Source organism: Sceloporus undulatus, chromosome 1 (genome assembly GCF_019175285.1).
Source record: "Sceloporus undulatus isolate JIND9_A2432 ecotype Alabama chromosome 1, SceUnd_v1.1, whole genome shotgun sequence".
NCBI lineage: Eukaryota > Metazoa > Chordata > Lepidosauria > Squamata > Phrynosomatidae > Sceloporus > Sceloporus undulatus.
Window position 1 is genome coordinate 134,864,977 of NC_056522.1, and position 15,865 is coordinate 134,880,841.

At 37.9% G+C, this 15,865-nt stretch overlaps 1 protein-coding gene across 2 annotated transcripts in view; it reads left to right on the forward strand.

Moving 5' to 3' along the window:
- EIPR1 (EARP complex and GARP complex interacting protein 1) overlaps window positions 1-15,865 on the forward strand; it is a 91,282-nt gene that overhangs the window by 46,172 nt on the left and 29,245 nt on the right. Inside the window, exons 4-5 of one of the 2 annotated variants that reach the window (XM_042467083.1) lie at window positions 4,099-4,255; window positions 13,562-13,661. In XM_042467083.1, coding sequence (XP_042323017.1) covers window positions 4,099-4,255; window positions 13,562-13,661 — 257 coding nt within the window. The remainder of the gene's footprint in view (window positions 1-4,098; window positions 4,256-13,561; window positions 13,662-15,865) is intronic. The other variant, XM_042467092.1, reaches the window with a different exon arrangement.

The following is a 15,865-nucleotide window of genomic DNA, read 5'->3' on the forward strand; positions in this document are numbered from 1 at the left end:
TTGCTCAGCATTATAGTACATAGTGTGTATATATAATGTGTGTGTAGCACGCGCGCACACACACACACACACACACACACACTATATATATATATATATATATATATATATATATATATATATAGTATGCTCCCTCCCTGTGTATCATACAAAGCAAGTGTAGTGTAGTGGCTTGGGCATTGAACTACGACTCGAGATCAGAGTTCGATTCCCCGCTTGATCATGGAAACCCACTGGGTAATCTTGCGTGAGTCACACACACTCAGCCCTAGAAAACTCATAATAGGTTCATCTTGGGGGTCACCCTAAGTCAGAAATAACTTGAAGGAACACAACAACAGCAACAGATATATTGTATAACTAGTGTATTATATAGGATATTCTGTATAGTGTATAGTAGGTGTTGTAGGATCTATTTCACAGGGAGGAACTGGCAAATCCACCTCTGGGTATTGCTTGCCTAAGAAAACCTGTCAAATTTATGGGGCCACCTTAAGTTGACAGGATACTGGAAGGCACATACACACAATATATATAGTATATACTCATTGGTTCTTCTTCTCTGTCTCCACCCCATCTCCATTACTGGGTAGCCTTGAGTAAATGAGTAAATCAAAGTTTCTCTACCTCTAATTTACTTCATACAGGTATTGCAAAAATGGAATCATACAGGTATTACAAAAATGGAATGCAGTGAAGCAATCTGTACACTGCTGTTGCTGCTGCTGGGTTTAAACAGCATTCTTTGTTTATAGCATCACCTCATAAGTAATGGCTGAACTACTGAGTTAAGTCTTATGGACCAGATAATTTTTGCTTGGAGCCTTTGTTTTGTCATTTCACTATTAATAATGATCTTTTTATGTCCTTCACCAAAAATGAGCTTTTGGGTGCTGATGTGCTGAGGACATCCAGGTCTACCACCTTGTACAGCCTTTTGCAGTGCTGCATGGTGAATGTTTAAAACATGACTAAATCAGGATGATAATCATTTGAAAGAGGATAAATTTAGTATGAAAGTTTTATGAGGGGCATAGATTCAGACCTTAAGATTCTTGTCTTCATGTGACTGAAATGTTTTTGCAAGTGGGCTGTTTAATTTTTTTTAATTTGTGCAAGAGTTTAAAACTCTCTCTTTTAAAGCCATGTGTGTGTATATGGTTCAGATGAAACTCAAATTCCAAAACAGATTAGCTGATACAGTTCAATTCCAAGCGAATCCAGAGTAGATTGTGCTAGCAGGCCAAGTGGTTTGCAGGAGACTGCCTGAAACCACTTCAGTACTTCCCTGACCACTTCCTGATAATGTTCATTTCACTGTTCAGGGGATGGGGTAATGCTAGAAAGTTCTTTCCCTCCACCAGTGCAGAATGGACCTGGTTTGATGGGGCAGGGCTAGAGTGACAGCTATAGCTTGCAAACCATGCAAAAGTCTCATTAGCTTGACCGAAATTTGCAACAGCGAGGTTTGCATGTGGTGCCACTGAAGTTCTGTATTCCTGTTTCCTGCTTTCCCTGTTACATAGCTGGAGGTCTGCTCAGGGCAAGGCAGAGACTAGAGGAGGCTGAGAAAACTTGAGAGTTGTGCATATTTCTTCTTTTATTTGTTCTTAGCTTAGGAAATGGAGGCATTTCCTCTCGTTCTCCTGCTCTGGAGCTGCTTGTGTATGTGTATTTTTGACAGATAGCGAAGTAGAGAGTTTTCTGATTTTTCTTAGATTTAATGGTACGTTAAGAGATACAATACTCTTTTTCATCATTCTTCATTAATAGGCTGAAATTTATTCTCTTTTTTGGGTAAAATAACCACAGGCATTTGACTACGAGCTACTGCCATTTAGGGAGTTAAGGGAAATGTGTGTATTCAAGTGGTTAAGACACTGACTCTGTTGATTGCAGGATTGGCAGGTTGGCAGTTTGAGGCCCGGGTGCCGCATGATGGGGTGAGCTCCCATCAGCTTCTGCCAACCTAGCAGTTCGAAAGCATGCAAATGCAAGTAAATAAATAGGTACCACTCAGGTGGGAAGGTAAACAGCATTCTGTGCAATCATGCTGGCCACATGATCACAGACTAGTCTCTGACAATGTTGGCTCCAGTTTAGTAACGGAGATAAGCACCACCCCCTATGGTCAGACATGACTTGACAATCTTGTCAGCGAGTAATACCTTTACCTTTTTGTGTGTTTTCAGAGCTATTTTTTTAAAAAATTGTTTCAGCTGTCCATAGAGTCATAGCATCCTAGAGTTGGAAGAGACCACAAGGACCATCCAGTCCAATCCGCTGCCGTGCAGGAAGACACAGTGAAAGCGATCCTGACAGATGGCCATCCAGCCTCTGTTTAAAGAACCTCCATAGAAAGAGACTGGACTATACTCTGAGGCAGCATATTCCACTGTCAAATAGTTCTTACCATCAAGAAGTTCTTCCATGCCATCAAGAGTTCTTTCTTACCACTAATGCACTGGGGAGACAGTGCCAGGACCAAAGTTTCATGAATTGGCAAGATTAAGCAATCCATAGGTTTCTAAAAATTTTTTTCAATGAAAACAACAGGAATGAAAATATTTAATAATAATAATAATAATAATAATAATAATAATAATAATAACCCTGCAACCCAATAATAATAATACCAATAATAATAGCAACATCCTTGCAGAAAGTCCTGAAATTACCTGGATGTAATTTGGCACAATTAACCCCTTTTGAGGGTATACTGTGCCTTTCAAGTTTCATCCAGAATTTGGGCGGGGAGAAGAAAAAGAAAAGAAAGGTTATAGATATTTAGATTTTCCAGGAGACGTAACTAGGAAGACTGGTGATCTGAACTCCAAACTGAAGCAGGTCTGAACTGGTCCAGAGTGGACTGAATTGTGATCCAATACACCAGATCAAATCCTGGATCAGGATCTAGTTTAAACACGTTCATTTCTAGTAAGTCTCTAATCTCCTCAGTATCTCGAACTTTTCATTGTTTCTTCCATGAACCAATATCCTTTGTTTAGATGATTTCACTCAATGCTCAAGAGTACTGTATATACTCGACTATAAGTTGACCTCATGTATAAGTCGAGGGCAGGTTTTGGGGCCAAAATTATAACAAAGGATGTTAAGGATTGAACAAAAGAACACGATGCCAAAGAACGTACAAAAATCCAGCAGGCATAACTGTTTATATTCACACTGAGGGCTAGATGGCTGTGAGAGTAGATGAGGGTCAGTGCTTCCAGAACAGATTACACTTTTGCCTTTTACCAGGGGAAGGTTCCCTTTTTAAAATAAGAGTTAAAGTACAGTACTTAAATTGACCCATAGATAAGTTGGCACAGTTTTTTGGGTCAATTTTTAGACTAAAATTTCTAGACTTATACATGAGTATATACAATACATTTGGTTTTTCATTTTAATACATGATGTCTCGAAGGCTCTTCCTGGAATGTCCAAAGGTGTCAAAGGTTTGGACTGAAATGTTTGGGAGACTATAAACTAGGAGGATTTTATCTAGAATCTTTTGTGTATTATGCTGAAAGTCAAACCTGGTGTGTGTGTACGTGGCAGCTGTGGTGGTGGCAGCGGGGGGTTTATAGCTATAGAATTCATAAAATGTTCTCTACCAAAGAGGTGATTTAATGTCAGACCTGCATATTAAAGATGACCCAGCAAAGCCAAAAGCATGAGACCTTAAAATTATGTCTGCATTCTTACCATTAAGCTAAAAAAATGGCATCCTCAGCAGAAGATTACTGTAATTTCAAACATTAATTGAAATGGACATCCAGGAATCAGCCCTGGCCCTTCCAATGGAATGTCATTCTCTGCTGTATGTTTAATTTTTTAAAATATTAGAAATGTGAATGAAACCTCATGAGCTCTGAATTAAATTGCTTGCTTACTTGTCACCTATTATTTTAGCTATGTGTTTATGTTGTTAAGAGTAAAGCTCAGTAGGACTATTTAAATATTTTAAATAGCAGATGCACTGTGCTTTGCCTCTAATTTCAAAAAGGAGGGGGAAAAATACTGATGCATTGTGTCCCAGAATGTCTCCCTACCTCCCCATGCTGTGATCTGTTGACATGATTCTCTGTTCTTTAGCTTCAGACAGTAAAGTCATGACATGTGCTGCTGTTTGGAGGATGCCAAAGGAATTGGAATCAGGCAGTCATGAATCCCCTGATGATTCATCAAGTAACGCTCAAACCCTGGAGCTACTCTGTCACCTTGACAACACAGCCCATGGCAATATGGCCGGGTAGGATTCTACATATTTTATACTCCCAAGGAGGAGGGGGGGGGGAATGTGAAGGCTAGACCTGTGCTCTTCAGTGCAGGTTTATACCATATTTGGGCTCTGTACATTTCAAGATACATGGTCTCTGTGTGTACGTGTGTCCACATGCTCTGAATTTTTTTTAAAAAAATATTTTAGACAGCATCAGTAATTAAAACACTAGCTATGCAAACACGGACTTGTACTATATCTGTATTGTCCTGCTGTGCCTTTGTGTATTTGTTTGTCTATGTTCACTTTGTGTTGCACTAGTACTATATTTATTAACTGAGTCATGGTAAAGAATTTAGGTTGGAAATCTTATTTTGAACTTTGGGTTCCTGAATTTCCAAGACACTCATGCAAATATGGTCTGTTTCTTACTAACGTTTGAGGATGGTGATTTAATTTCATATTATATTTTAGGTGGGGAGGGGGAGGACGAAAAGTTGTTTTCTTGTCATGAACGAATGCTGATACATAGCTGAGCTTTACCAAAGTAGGCATTTCATATTGCCTTTCCATTATTGCTATTGAAGCAATTGTTTAAAAAATGTACTGTTTGTGTTCTGGTATAGATAAGGAAACGTCAAGCAGCCCTGTAAATCAGAGTGGGCTAGCTTCAATCTTTTCTACTCCACTTATGTTTTAATAAAACAAAGGATTCTCCCTGTCTCCCATGACTTTTAAGTAAGCTCAAGATTGTTTAAATTTTAAAGTTTTTCTTCTTAAAAAGCAAAAGCAAAAATAATTCTTTCCATAGAGTTTAGTGAATAGTTAACAGTGTGAACACACACACACACACACACACACACACACACACACGCATATATACCCCACTCTCTTCCATGCCAGCATTCTCTGAAGATGCCAGCCACAGCTGCTGACGAAATGTCAGGAATAAACTCTTCTAGAACATGGCCTCATAGCCCAAAAAAGCCACATAAACTATAGTGTGAACACATACACTTTTCTGGTGATACCTTTATTAAGCCAACCATAAGGCATGAAATTCAACATGCAAGTTTTCAAAGTCCACTGGCTTTGTCATCAAGCAATGTATGGGGTTGTTTTTAACCACCTTTGCTTTATGATGAAGCCACTGGGCTTTGGAAGTTAGTGTACAATGACTTCTGCCCATTCTGGTTGAGCTAATAAAGATCACCATAATGCATACTTTTGGATTTGTCTCATGTCAGCATGGCTACCCCTGCATTTTTGGCGTTATAAGCTCTCATGCACCAAAGTTCACGTTCTGCCTCATGAAAGCTTATGCAGGAAGAGGTTTGTCAAGAACTGAAATATAATGCCATATATTATTGTACTCAGTATTTGAGTACTGATTCTTTCATAGCCAAAATGGTGCTTGTCACACAGACATTATCTAAATGCCTAAAGAAACCCTGGGGTTTAAAAGAACAAAATTTCAACAGTTTATTTTAAAAATGTAAAGGTGTGAGATTCGTTCTTAAAACAGCCATGTGAGGACTATGTATTCTGACTGATCATTGGTGGAAAATGGTGTGGTGGTGTTTGGGGATGTTGGAGATGGAATGAAGCCTCCTGGAAAAGGGCATACCGGCATGTATTCCGGGCTGGAAAAGAAACTCCACAGTACAGTCAGCTCTCCACATTTGTGGCTTTGACTTTTGTGGATTTTGATTATTTGTGGATTTGATTAACAAGTTATCTCTAGGAATCTCTAGGTCCTCCAGTGCAACTCTGCTGGAAGTTGACCATAGGTTTGCACCAGAGGACCTAGAAATTACCAGATAAAACACTTCTCAAGGCATTTGTAGGTCCTCCAGTATGATTCTGTGGTCAGCATCTGGTGGATGTTGACAATAAATTTACACTGGGGGACCTAGAGATTCCTAGAGCGCTGTTCTTTCAGGTTAAAAAATAGTTTTTTATTTGCAGATTTCCCACTTTCACGAGAGTCTTGTGCCCCTAACATCAAGCGAGTGTGAAGAGCCCACTGTATAAGGTTTTGTACAAGTTCTCTTTGTATTTATAGAATGTCAGGTGTTTAGAGACATCATATAAACGGATCTTTTAGATCTGAGACCAGACTTCACATTAGGTCTGAAAATAGGAATTGAGATGGAGTATTTACAATGCCTTTACATTCCATGTCTGTAACATAAAATATTTTATTCTGCTAGGTTCACTTAGTTCACTGTTTAATATAGAAGAAAATTTCACATCTTCCTGATCAATAACATCACAAACCCACCAATCCGTGATACCAACCAAAATGCACAATATACATGTTGCAAGCTTTTGAAGCTCCACTAGTTTCTTCATCAGGCAAGGTATTAAAAAGGTATTATCAGGAGAAAACAAATTGACGATATTAGTCATAGATCTGCATTTTGCTGTTTTTGTTCTTAGTTCAGATGGTTTGGAAGGGTATCTCTTGCAGGTCAATAACAAAACCCAATAACAAAAAAAATCCACCAAACAGTGATACCTTTATTGGGACAACCAATATCTTCCTATTTATTATCTTTTCTATATGTAGAATGAGGCACTGCATTGTGCTGGTGCTTCCTTTGCGATCCAAAACTACCTCTGGAATCTTCCTATGTTCAGATTTGTTACAGCAGTATATACATGTGCACACACACATTTTGAAACACTTTAGACTAATCATTTGACCAAAAAAACAGCAAAATCTGCCAAAATATACCAAGTATGAAGTTGAAACCAGTATAAAATATGATTGCTTCTTGCCAGAGATCCAGATAGTTTCTTTTAGACAAACCTCAAGGCATTTCCACTGATATTTTACTCTTTCCTCTCCCCCCCTCCAATATATGCTCATATGTGGGTGTATATTAAATGCATTTTCCAGTGCCACATCAAGCTGTCTTCCCCTGTATCAAAAGCAGTTTGGATTAGCACATAAGTGAAATACAGGGATACATAGAACAACAAATGACTTTCAAAGTCTAGCCCACCATGAACTGGCTACTTGATCCTCTTGAAATGTAATTCTACTGAGCCCTCTGTAGACCTGCTTCACTGACTGATGTGTCAGGCTAAAAGTGAACAAGTGGAAGTGTGCACTCATGGAAGTTTCTCCCCTAAACATTGTTTTGAATGTGGTTATACGGCTGTCATGACTGGGAACCCTGTCTCATTAGGTTTCCTTATCATGGAATCTCTGTTAACATTGTTCAACCAAACAGAGAGATCCTTACATAGACATTATTGGTCAGTGTTTGAAAGCTGAGAATGCTTCTGGGTTCATAGTGATGTAGGACCAACATGCTCTACACATGGGTAGGAGAATGACTCCATAGGGCTTGCCACAAAACTGCAATAGGTGTCATGCAATTCTTGACTGTATCTCTTGTGAATTTTATCTCAGATTAGTGAAAACAGCTGTGAACAGTCACAATTCAATCAGAGCTACGGATATCGGGTGGGGAGGAATTTTGTTTTGACACCCTTTCCCCCCCTACAGCTCCATTTTCCCTACTTAAACTCATACTTGCCCCGTTAATTTTCTGTAATGTTTAAAAATGAATGTATCGCATTTGTGGTTTGCTGGACTGTTAAGTGCACGTGTACCTTTCAGGTTTTGTCAGTTTTGCTTTTTTTCTTGATTAAAATATACAATAAATGTACATAATTAAATATGTGCATATTTGAAAAAAATGCAGTCAATAGAAAAAATGTGTCAAAATTAGGATAGTACGAAGAATGCATAAAGAGGGTGTATTAGAAAAAAACTAAAATATGCACAGGGCAGGGAGGGGTGAAAGTCACACAGACTGATTCTGAAGTTGGATAGAATAAGATTGCTGCTGGGTCTCTGAGCAATCCAAAAATGAAACTGGCATATTTTACATGGCAAGCATCTAGCCTATATTTGTGCCAACCATCAAGACTGCAACCACATATAAATGCTTTGTTGCTATAGCAGCTGCTTCTATTAACATTCCTTGTTCTCAGGCTGATAGGAGTTTCCAGTGGGTATTCAACCTTAGCTGCTACTTAACTCATTTTAGTCAAGTACTGTAATGTGCTTTCTGTGTCTTCCTAAATCATTCCTCTGTAAATTTTCAGTATACGTTTTTACATTGTGACTGGTCTCTTTTGGTGGTTTAGCCTTTTTATCATATTCTTGCTTCCTGCTTATAAACAGCACCACTCAGTCAGCAAGTTCTTTTGCCAGTCTCTCATTGCAGTCTTAAAGGTCTGCCTTTTCTTTAGAACTTGATATAAACTTTCAGTCATGGATTAATTTAATGCTACTTTCTTCTTGCGCTCTTTCCTTCGTTACATTCCCTCGTGTTTTGTATTAAAGCCCTTTACTGTGTTTTCACATTATGACACCAAAAAGACCTTCTTCCCTTATCAAGAAAAAGAAAATGAATTTACATCACTTTGACGATCTGAAAACTCAGGATTTAAAACATACGTATTGGTTCCCATACCTCTGTGTTTATTAAAATCAAGCAATCTTTTTTGGCCTTTATCTATACTGTATTGCTTAATGCTGTAATCAAGTAGAAATCTGTATGATTTCAGTGCAAATTTAGAGAGAGCTTCCAGCAGAATCTTTAGGCTTCAGGTGAAACCTTAGTTGGCACAACTTCAGGAAGGATAGAAAGACTGGATTATATCCACTGTTATGGCTGGACAGATGAGCCTTCTTATCCAGGGCTGGTTTCCACGTTCAGAGAAAGTATGTGGTACAGTTCTCTCATGAGGACTACAACATTCCTGACTAAAGATGGAAGGTTACGTGACATTTTCCTGTCAAACAGAAGATTTCAGCAGGCCAGGATTTTTGTTTTGTTTTGTTTTGTGGGTTTTTTTTTTTAATGCAGAGAGTTCTTGAGGTAGAAGGATTTAATCATAAAACACAGAGATACAAACTAACTCGTTGAAACCAATTTAGGTATCAATTAAATTGGAAATTTTCTAACAAAAAGAGGCAATTTAATTATTTTAATTTTTAAACTGAGTGACTGACTTATGTTTGAATTTCAGCATTAATTTAATTTCAGAATAGAAGTATTAAATAAATAAGGAATGAAAAAAAAGTGTTACAAAGCCAACAGAGAAAGGCAAATTAAGAAAGGGGCTGGTCTTCTTTGCATCCAGGTAGTCTTGTGTTCTATCCCAGATAAAACATAGAGACTTTTCGACTGTCTCAGAAAACTAAATCTGATGATTGGTTTCTCTAGACAGAGTTTTTGCTGAGATGCACATGGGAATTGGCGGTAAAGAGATCAGTAATAACTATGAATGACATTTTTCAGGTTCAGCTAGGACTTTTAGTGCAAGCATTTAACTTAAATTTATAGGTTAATTTAAATAGTGAAAAATAGTTAATAGTTAAAATTTTTCTTCCTCCAACATAAATGCAATGGACTTTGAAGTTTTTAAAGCTTATTAACAATATATTGAACCCAGTAGTTCTTCTCCACTGACTTCCTTGTTTCTGTGGAAAACTGTTACACAGCATTCTATCCATGCTTGGCTATGAAATCGCATATTTGTTTCTCTCTCTTTCTTTTTCATTCATTCAGATAGCCATATCCAGATATTAGCTTGCTTTTTTAAAACACACAAGCAGGAGTGCTTAGTGCCATGCCTCCTGTAGTCACTTTGTTTAGCAGTGGAGAGAAGAAGTGGAGAGGGTCCAGTCCGCATATGAAGCGTGGAGGCTCTCTATGCAAGCAGGACCTCTGATTATACAGGATTCTTGCTCATGTTGAGTGCCTTGATCTAACAGGGACCTCTCCTCCTTGGATGTATTACTTTCCACATGTGGAAAGTGAAATGGGGAGGATGGCTAAATGATCTTTTGTTCTTTTTTTTTTTTGAAGAGAGCAAAGTAATATCTGAGTATGACTACAGATTTACCACACTTATATATATCTCTGTCTCTGACCTCATCTGCAGAAATAATACAGTTTGTAGTACATTAACTTTCATGGGTCAATGCAACGGGATTCTAGGAATTGTAGTTTGTTGTGGCACCAGAGCTCTCAGACAGAAAATTTCTTGCAAATGTACAAATCCCAGAATTCCATAGTATTGAACCATGGCAGTTAAAGTGGCGCCAAACTGCATGATTTCTTCAGTGCAGATGCAGCCTTGGTCTTCCAGTCATTTTCAACTCAGACCTATGTGAAGGAAAGAATGGGATTAAAGAATGTCATCAAGATGTGGCATTTGGTTGTACATTTTTAATAAATAAAAGGAAAGACATTGACATGCATTTAAATATTAGTTAAAATATTTATCAATTAATTGCAAGTTTTACAATTTTTGGAAACAGTCTGTTTAAGAAAAAGAAATAAGTTTTATTAAAAAAAATTAAGCACGAGGAGTAAGTTTTATTTAAAACAAAACAAAAACTATCCATGAGAAGAGATTTTTAAAAAATTAGACTGTTAAAAACTCTCATTCTTTTGAACAGAATGCTCACTTACTTAGCACTAAATTGATGTCTGTATTACAGGCATTGGTCTTCAACACTGCATAACCATAATTTACAAGTACAAGTAACTGTAATGTAAAGGAATTATTTAATGAAAAAAAGAACAGTAACCTTCATTTCAACATAAATCCTGAAGGATTGCTACAACTACCGCTATAAAAGAGTGAACTATGGGATCTAATAAAATAAATTAGCAATGAAATAAAATGTCCATCTCACAAGGACAGATGGAATACTCTTAGATCTTTTCAAGGTGTGTTGTTGAGTTATAGGTTTTTGTAATTAGCACACCTTCTGTCAGGTTAGTAGCACCTTCTCCTTAAAGCTCAGCAAAAATAAAAAAAAAAATGCAACAATGTTCACTTTTGAGGACTAAAGGTGTGATACTTATCTCCTGTCCTCTTTACACAGTTTAATGTGCATGGAAAGGCAGTCAAATTTACACCTGCAAGAATGACCACTGAAAATGTATTTTTGTTGTCAATAAGTCAGATAGAGCTTGGTCAGCTGTATTTTGGTGCGTGGTTTTACTTGCTAATGGTACTTGAGCATTAAATTTCAGACAATTTGTAGATGCATTGCTAGATGTTTTGTGCCCCTGTTTGTGATGATTCCAGACAAACTCTGTCTTGGCCTGGAAACAAAAATACTGCTGTGGATACTTCATATGACTGATATTCCTGTGTAGTACATCTCACTGCATCAATAAATATTAAAGAGTTACAAATTTCAACATCAATTTTATATGTTATCTGGCCTATCTTATTATCTCTCTAATTACCTATTTATAATCTGCTCTGAGAACATTTCTAAATAATAACAACAACAACAACACAATTCAGGAGTGCAACTTTGCAAATTAAACAAATTAAACAATAAAACACACCCAGCCACCCTGCCATCTTTATCCTCGTTTCTTACTTTGGGTGATGTTCCTTCACTTATCTCATTGAACTTTTCTTTCTTTTTATTTTGTCCTTGATATTTATAAAAGGGTAGGCAACTCCAACAGGCCTATGGGGATTGGGGGACAGCAAATTGTCAAAACAAAAGCAAACATTCCAGAAATATCTGAAAAGCCACATCTGACTTTCAGTAGGCATTATTTGTGTTGAGCTGCAACCTATTGAAAAGGCACAGTGTTGCTCCCTGAGGCTTCCCAGAGAAGCAGTTGCATACCCCCAACATTGCACAGATAAAAATATATAAACCTGTCTGTGCTCTGAGATCTGGAGGAGGAGGCTTTCTCTTGGTCCCTTCAAGAAAGAGAGAGGTGGCTCCTTCCAAGATATTGAACTCTCTTCCCTAGGATGTCTGGTTGGCCCTGCTCTTTCTGTTTGGCTGGTAAAGACCTTTTTGTTTAAGGAATCTTTTGGTTTCTAGTCCATTGTGGCAGATAAGGCATTTAATGGTATGTGTAGTGTTTTTATTTTATTATATTTTAAGGTTCTTTTAAAAAAATAAACTTTTTAATGCTGTTTTAAACTTGTTTTTTATGTTTTTAAATAGAAATTTAGTGTAATTGTGTTTTAAATTTTGTATTAAGAATTGTAAAATTGTGCATCTCCTTGGATGCCATGCTGGGAGAAAGGAAGGATGTAAATACCATAAGGTGACATATAAATAAATAAAACTGGCACATTTGTGGCCAAGCGACATGTGTGTCCAGAGTGTGATCAGGATGGCAAAAGTTATCTGTGTGGAGAAACACACAAGTGGAGAGAGGCTGCAGTAGTCTTTTTTTGCACTTTGAATTCAGTTTATAGAATTTCAGGTAAGCTGTGGAGAAAGTAGGGAGGGAGGAGAGAGAAACTGGGACACTTTAAAAGCAGCTGACTGAAGATTAGTTGAGACCATCCCTTCCAAGTCAGGACAGTTGGAAGACTGGTCAGGATGGACAAAAAAGCACCACCCCACTGTAAAGTGTTATTGAATATAAGTAAGTTTTACCTTGTGACATGTGCTGGGAATAAGGTATCTTAAAAGTAAGTTCTTGACTTGTTGTTTTTGTTGTTTTGGTACTTGCGTTTCCAAGAAATATAACTGACTCTGAGTGAAATCCTAATATTGTGTGAAGGAATGTCATGTGGCTACAATACTTTGAAGTTTCTCCTTGCAGCCCCAACTACCATTCTAGTTGCTCCATTGACTTTCTACCTCCCCTCTCTTTCCTATTGATGAAAGCAGTACCCTCAACAGGAAAACGTAATTACATACTCTTTCCTTGAGGAAAAAAAGGCAGTAGGCCAATGATTATTCAAGAGATGTCGCCTGCTGTTTGCAGCTTCCTGAAGCCTCTAATGGAGACAAATCTTAACAACCATTTAGTTAAGGCTATGGCTATCATAGTCATAAAAGAAGTAAGGCACTGGACAAGTAGGCTTTTCAGAATGAGATTTCGTCTGCCTTCCTTTACCACTGCTGCATGACCCTGGAGAAGGTGCAACTTTTAGCATTGTGTGTCAACAGGATTCCAGGCAGTCTGCAAATCCATTACAGTTTTGGTATTTAATGATATGCAAATATTAATAATGTATTCTTTTTATTTGTTTGTTTGTTCTATTTTAATGGTCTGTCTGTAAGTTGCCATGAGAGCTGTTGCTATACAGTAGGATATAGATCTTGACAAGATGCAAAATTTAGCAACATTTTACCTAATCATTCTATATGGTGCTATACAGATTAGCAGCAAAAATCCACCTTAGAACAATGTTTCTGAAGATGGTAGTTATTGAGAAGTATATATGAACTCAAATAAAAATGACTTACATGTGTACAGTTTGGATTTTTGAAGTTTACATGGCTGCATTTTGTGTTTACAGTGTTGCTTGGGAGCCAATGGGAGATGGCAAAAAGTTAATTTCTCTGGCTGATAACCACTTGCTTCTGTGGGATTTGCAAGAAAGTTCAAGCAAGGCTGTGGTAAGTAGTGAAACAAATTGCAATGAGGTATACTGTATATACTTGACTATTTGTTTATATAATTTTGTAAACCATCTTGATCCTTTGGAAAGGCAGTATATAAATAAAATTATTAGTGTTGTTGTTATTATTTATAAGTCAATCACAGGTTTTGGGGTCAAAATTATAGATTTTGATATGCCCATGGGCAAGCTTAGGGGAACATAACAAAGGATCTAGAGCAAAGGAAAACAATGTTAAAGAACTTACAAATTTCCAGCAGGCATAACTGTATGTGTCCACACTAAAGATTGAATGGATGAGAGAGTAGAAGGGAGGTCAGTGCATCTAGGGCACATTACACTCTTGTCTTTCATCAGGGGGCGGTTCCCTTTTTAAATCAGTACTTACATTGACCTATAGATAAGTCGAATCAGGTGTTTGGGGTCAATTTTTTGACTAAAATACCTAGATTTATACATGAGTATATACATTCTGGATGGTTATCTGTCTTTTGCTGTTTTGGTTTAAATAGACTATTAATATTTTTAATTATGGTAGTGCATCAACTTATAAGATAATTAATGCATTTATCTTTTGTATAGTTATTTTTAGCATAAAATAACCTCAGAAATTGCATATTACACACAGCAGCAGCAGCAGAATAGTTATACTTCTTCCTGCTCAAAACCTTTGATCATTTCTCTGGATCTGCCTCTTTTTTCCCTCCTCTAGGGTGGTCAACTAGCTATTTTTCTTTCCTCCTTTCTAGTGATTGCCAGTGTTACATGGAATTGACCAATCTAATACTCCCTCTCTCCCTTGCCAACTGTTGGCCAACTCCTTTTTCTAGAGCAAAGTCTGTTTGCATGCTGTGATCAACATTCTTGTCTGATTGAAGTGTCAGGTTTTTACAGACATGCTTAGCATTTCTTCCCATTCCTCTTGCTCCCCCTGGGCTGCTCTGCTTCAGCTTGCTTTAAGGTTCTTTGAATGTTAATTAGGCTTTCACTGTCCTAGGCAGTCTCTTTCACTCATAATCTCAAAGTTACCATATTTCTCCTTAATTCCAATCTGTATCAAATACAAGCATTTCCTTTGGGATGTTCTCCAGTCTGTCACAAGTCATACTACTTAATAGAAAGAGAATTTTCTACTGAACATCATGTTTTGGACTTTCTCATTTACTTTCCTAGAATTTAGTTCAGAAATTCATCACTGTCAAATGCCTTTCATTAGCTGCGCCATTCCTTCAAATATATGTTGTCGAAGTTAACCCTTCACTTAACTATGTTTGTACATTCCTGGACCATTAGCCGCCCCTCCCCCCATTTCCAAAAAATCCATAGTAGTACAAGTTCCATACTATGGACAGATGACTTCTGTGACTTGAGCATTATAGAAATCAAGCTGATTTAGTTCTGCATATCATGAAGAGCTGTAGGCTCACATCCTAGAAGGGCACGATAATGTTACAATACCATTTTTATTTGTGCAAGAAACTATCCAAGATCTTCCAAGTGCTAACAGTGGTGTGTAATAATTTGCAAACTGAGGTACTACACAATGATTTGGCTAAAGTGGGCTGTAATCTATGAATGCTTATGCCAAATAACCATGTTAGTTTTGAAGGTGTTGTCTGGGAAAGTGGCCAAATAGCTGATAAGAACAGCCTAGTTTGCAAACAAACAAACCACTGGCTGGCAGAATCAGTGCAAGCAATGCAGTATCAAAAGAGGGATTACCAAAAGAGTTGTCAAACAGTCCTAGATCCAGGGTATCAGACAGGCAGATCAGTAAGGCAATCCAAGGTCAAGGGTTCCAGATAATCAAGATGGGTAAGCATTCCAAGAAGCAAAGGTTTGGAAGCCAGAGACAGAGTCTTTCCTCAAGAAGATCAGATAATCACTGGCAACTAGACACACATTCTCCAGCTGCTTAAATGGGCAAGCAACATGCATTCAGATGAGTCTGATTACCAGTGCGTTTCTGATAAAGCCTCTGCAAACTTTGAAGGCCCTCCCTTTCAGCTCGATGCTTCCTGAAGGTAGGCACACTTCCCTGATGCTCCTCTATGTCCACAGACTTGGCCACAGGCAAACTTGGCTGCTGAATCTCTGGAGAGGCCACAGACCCTGCTACAGCAGAACTAGGGCTGGCCTCAGACTCCCCAGTTGCAGGCTCAGGTCCCAGAAGCTCTGGCTTATCCTCTGAGTCCTCCTCCA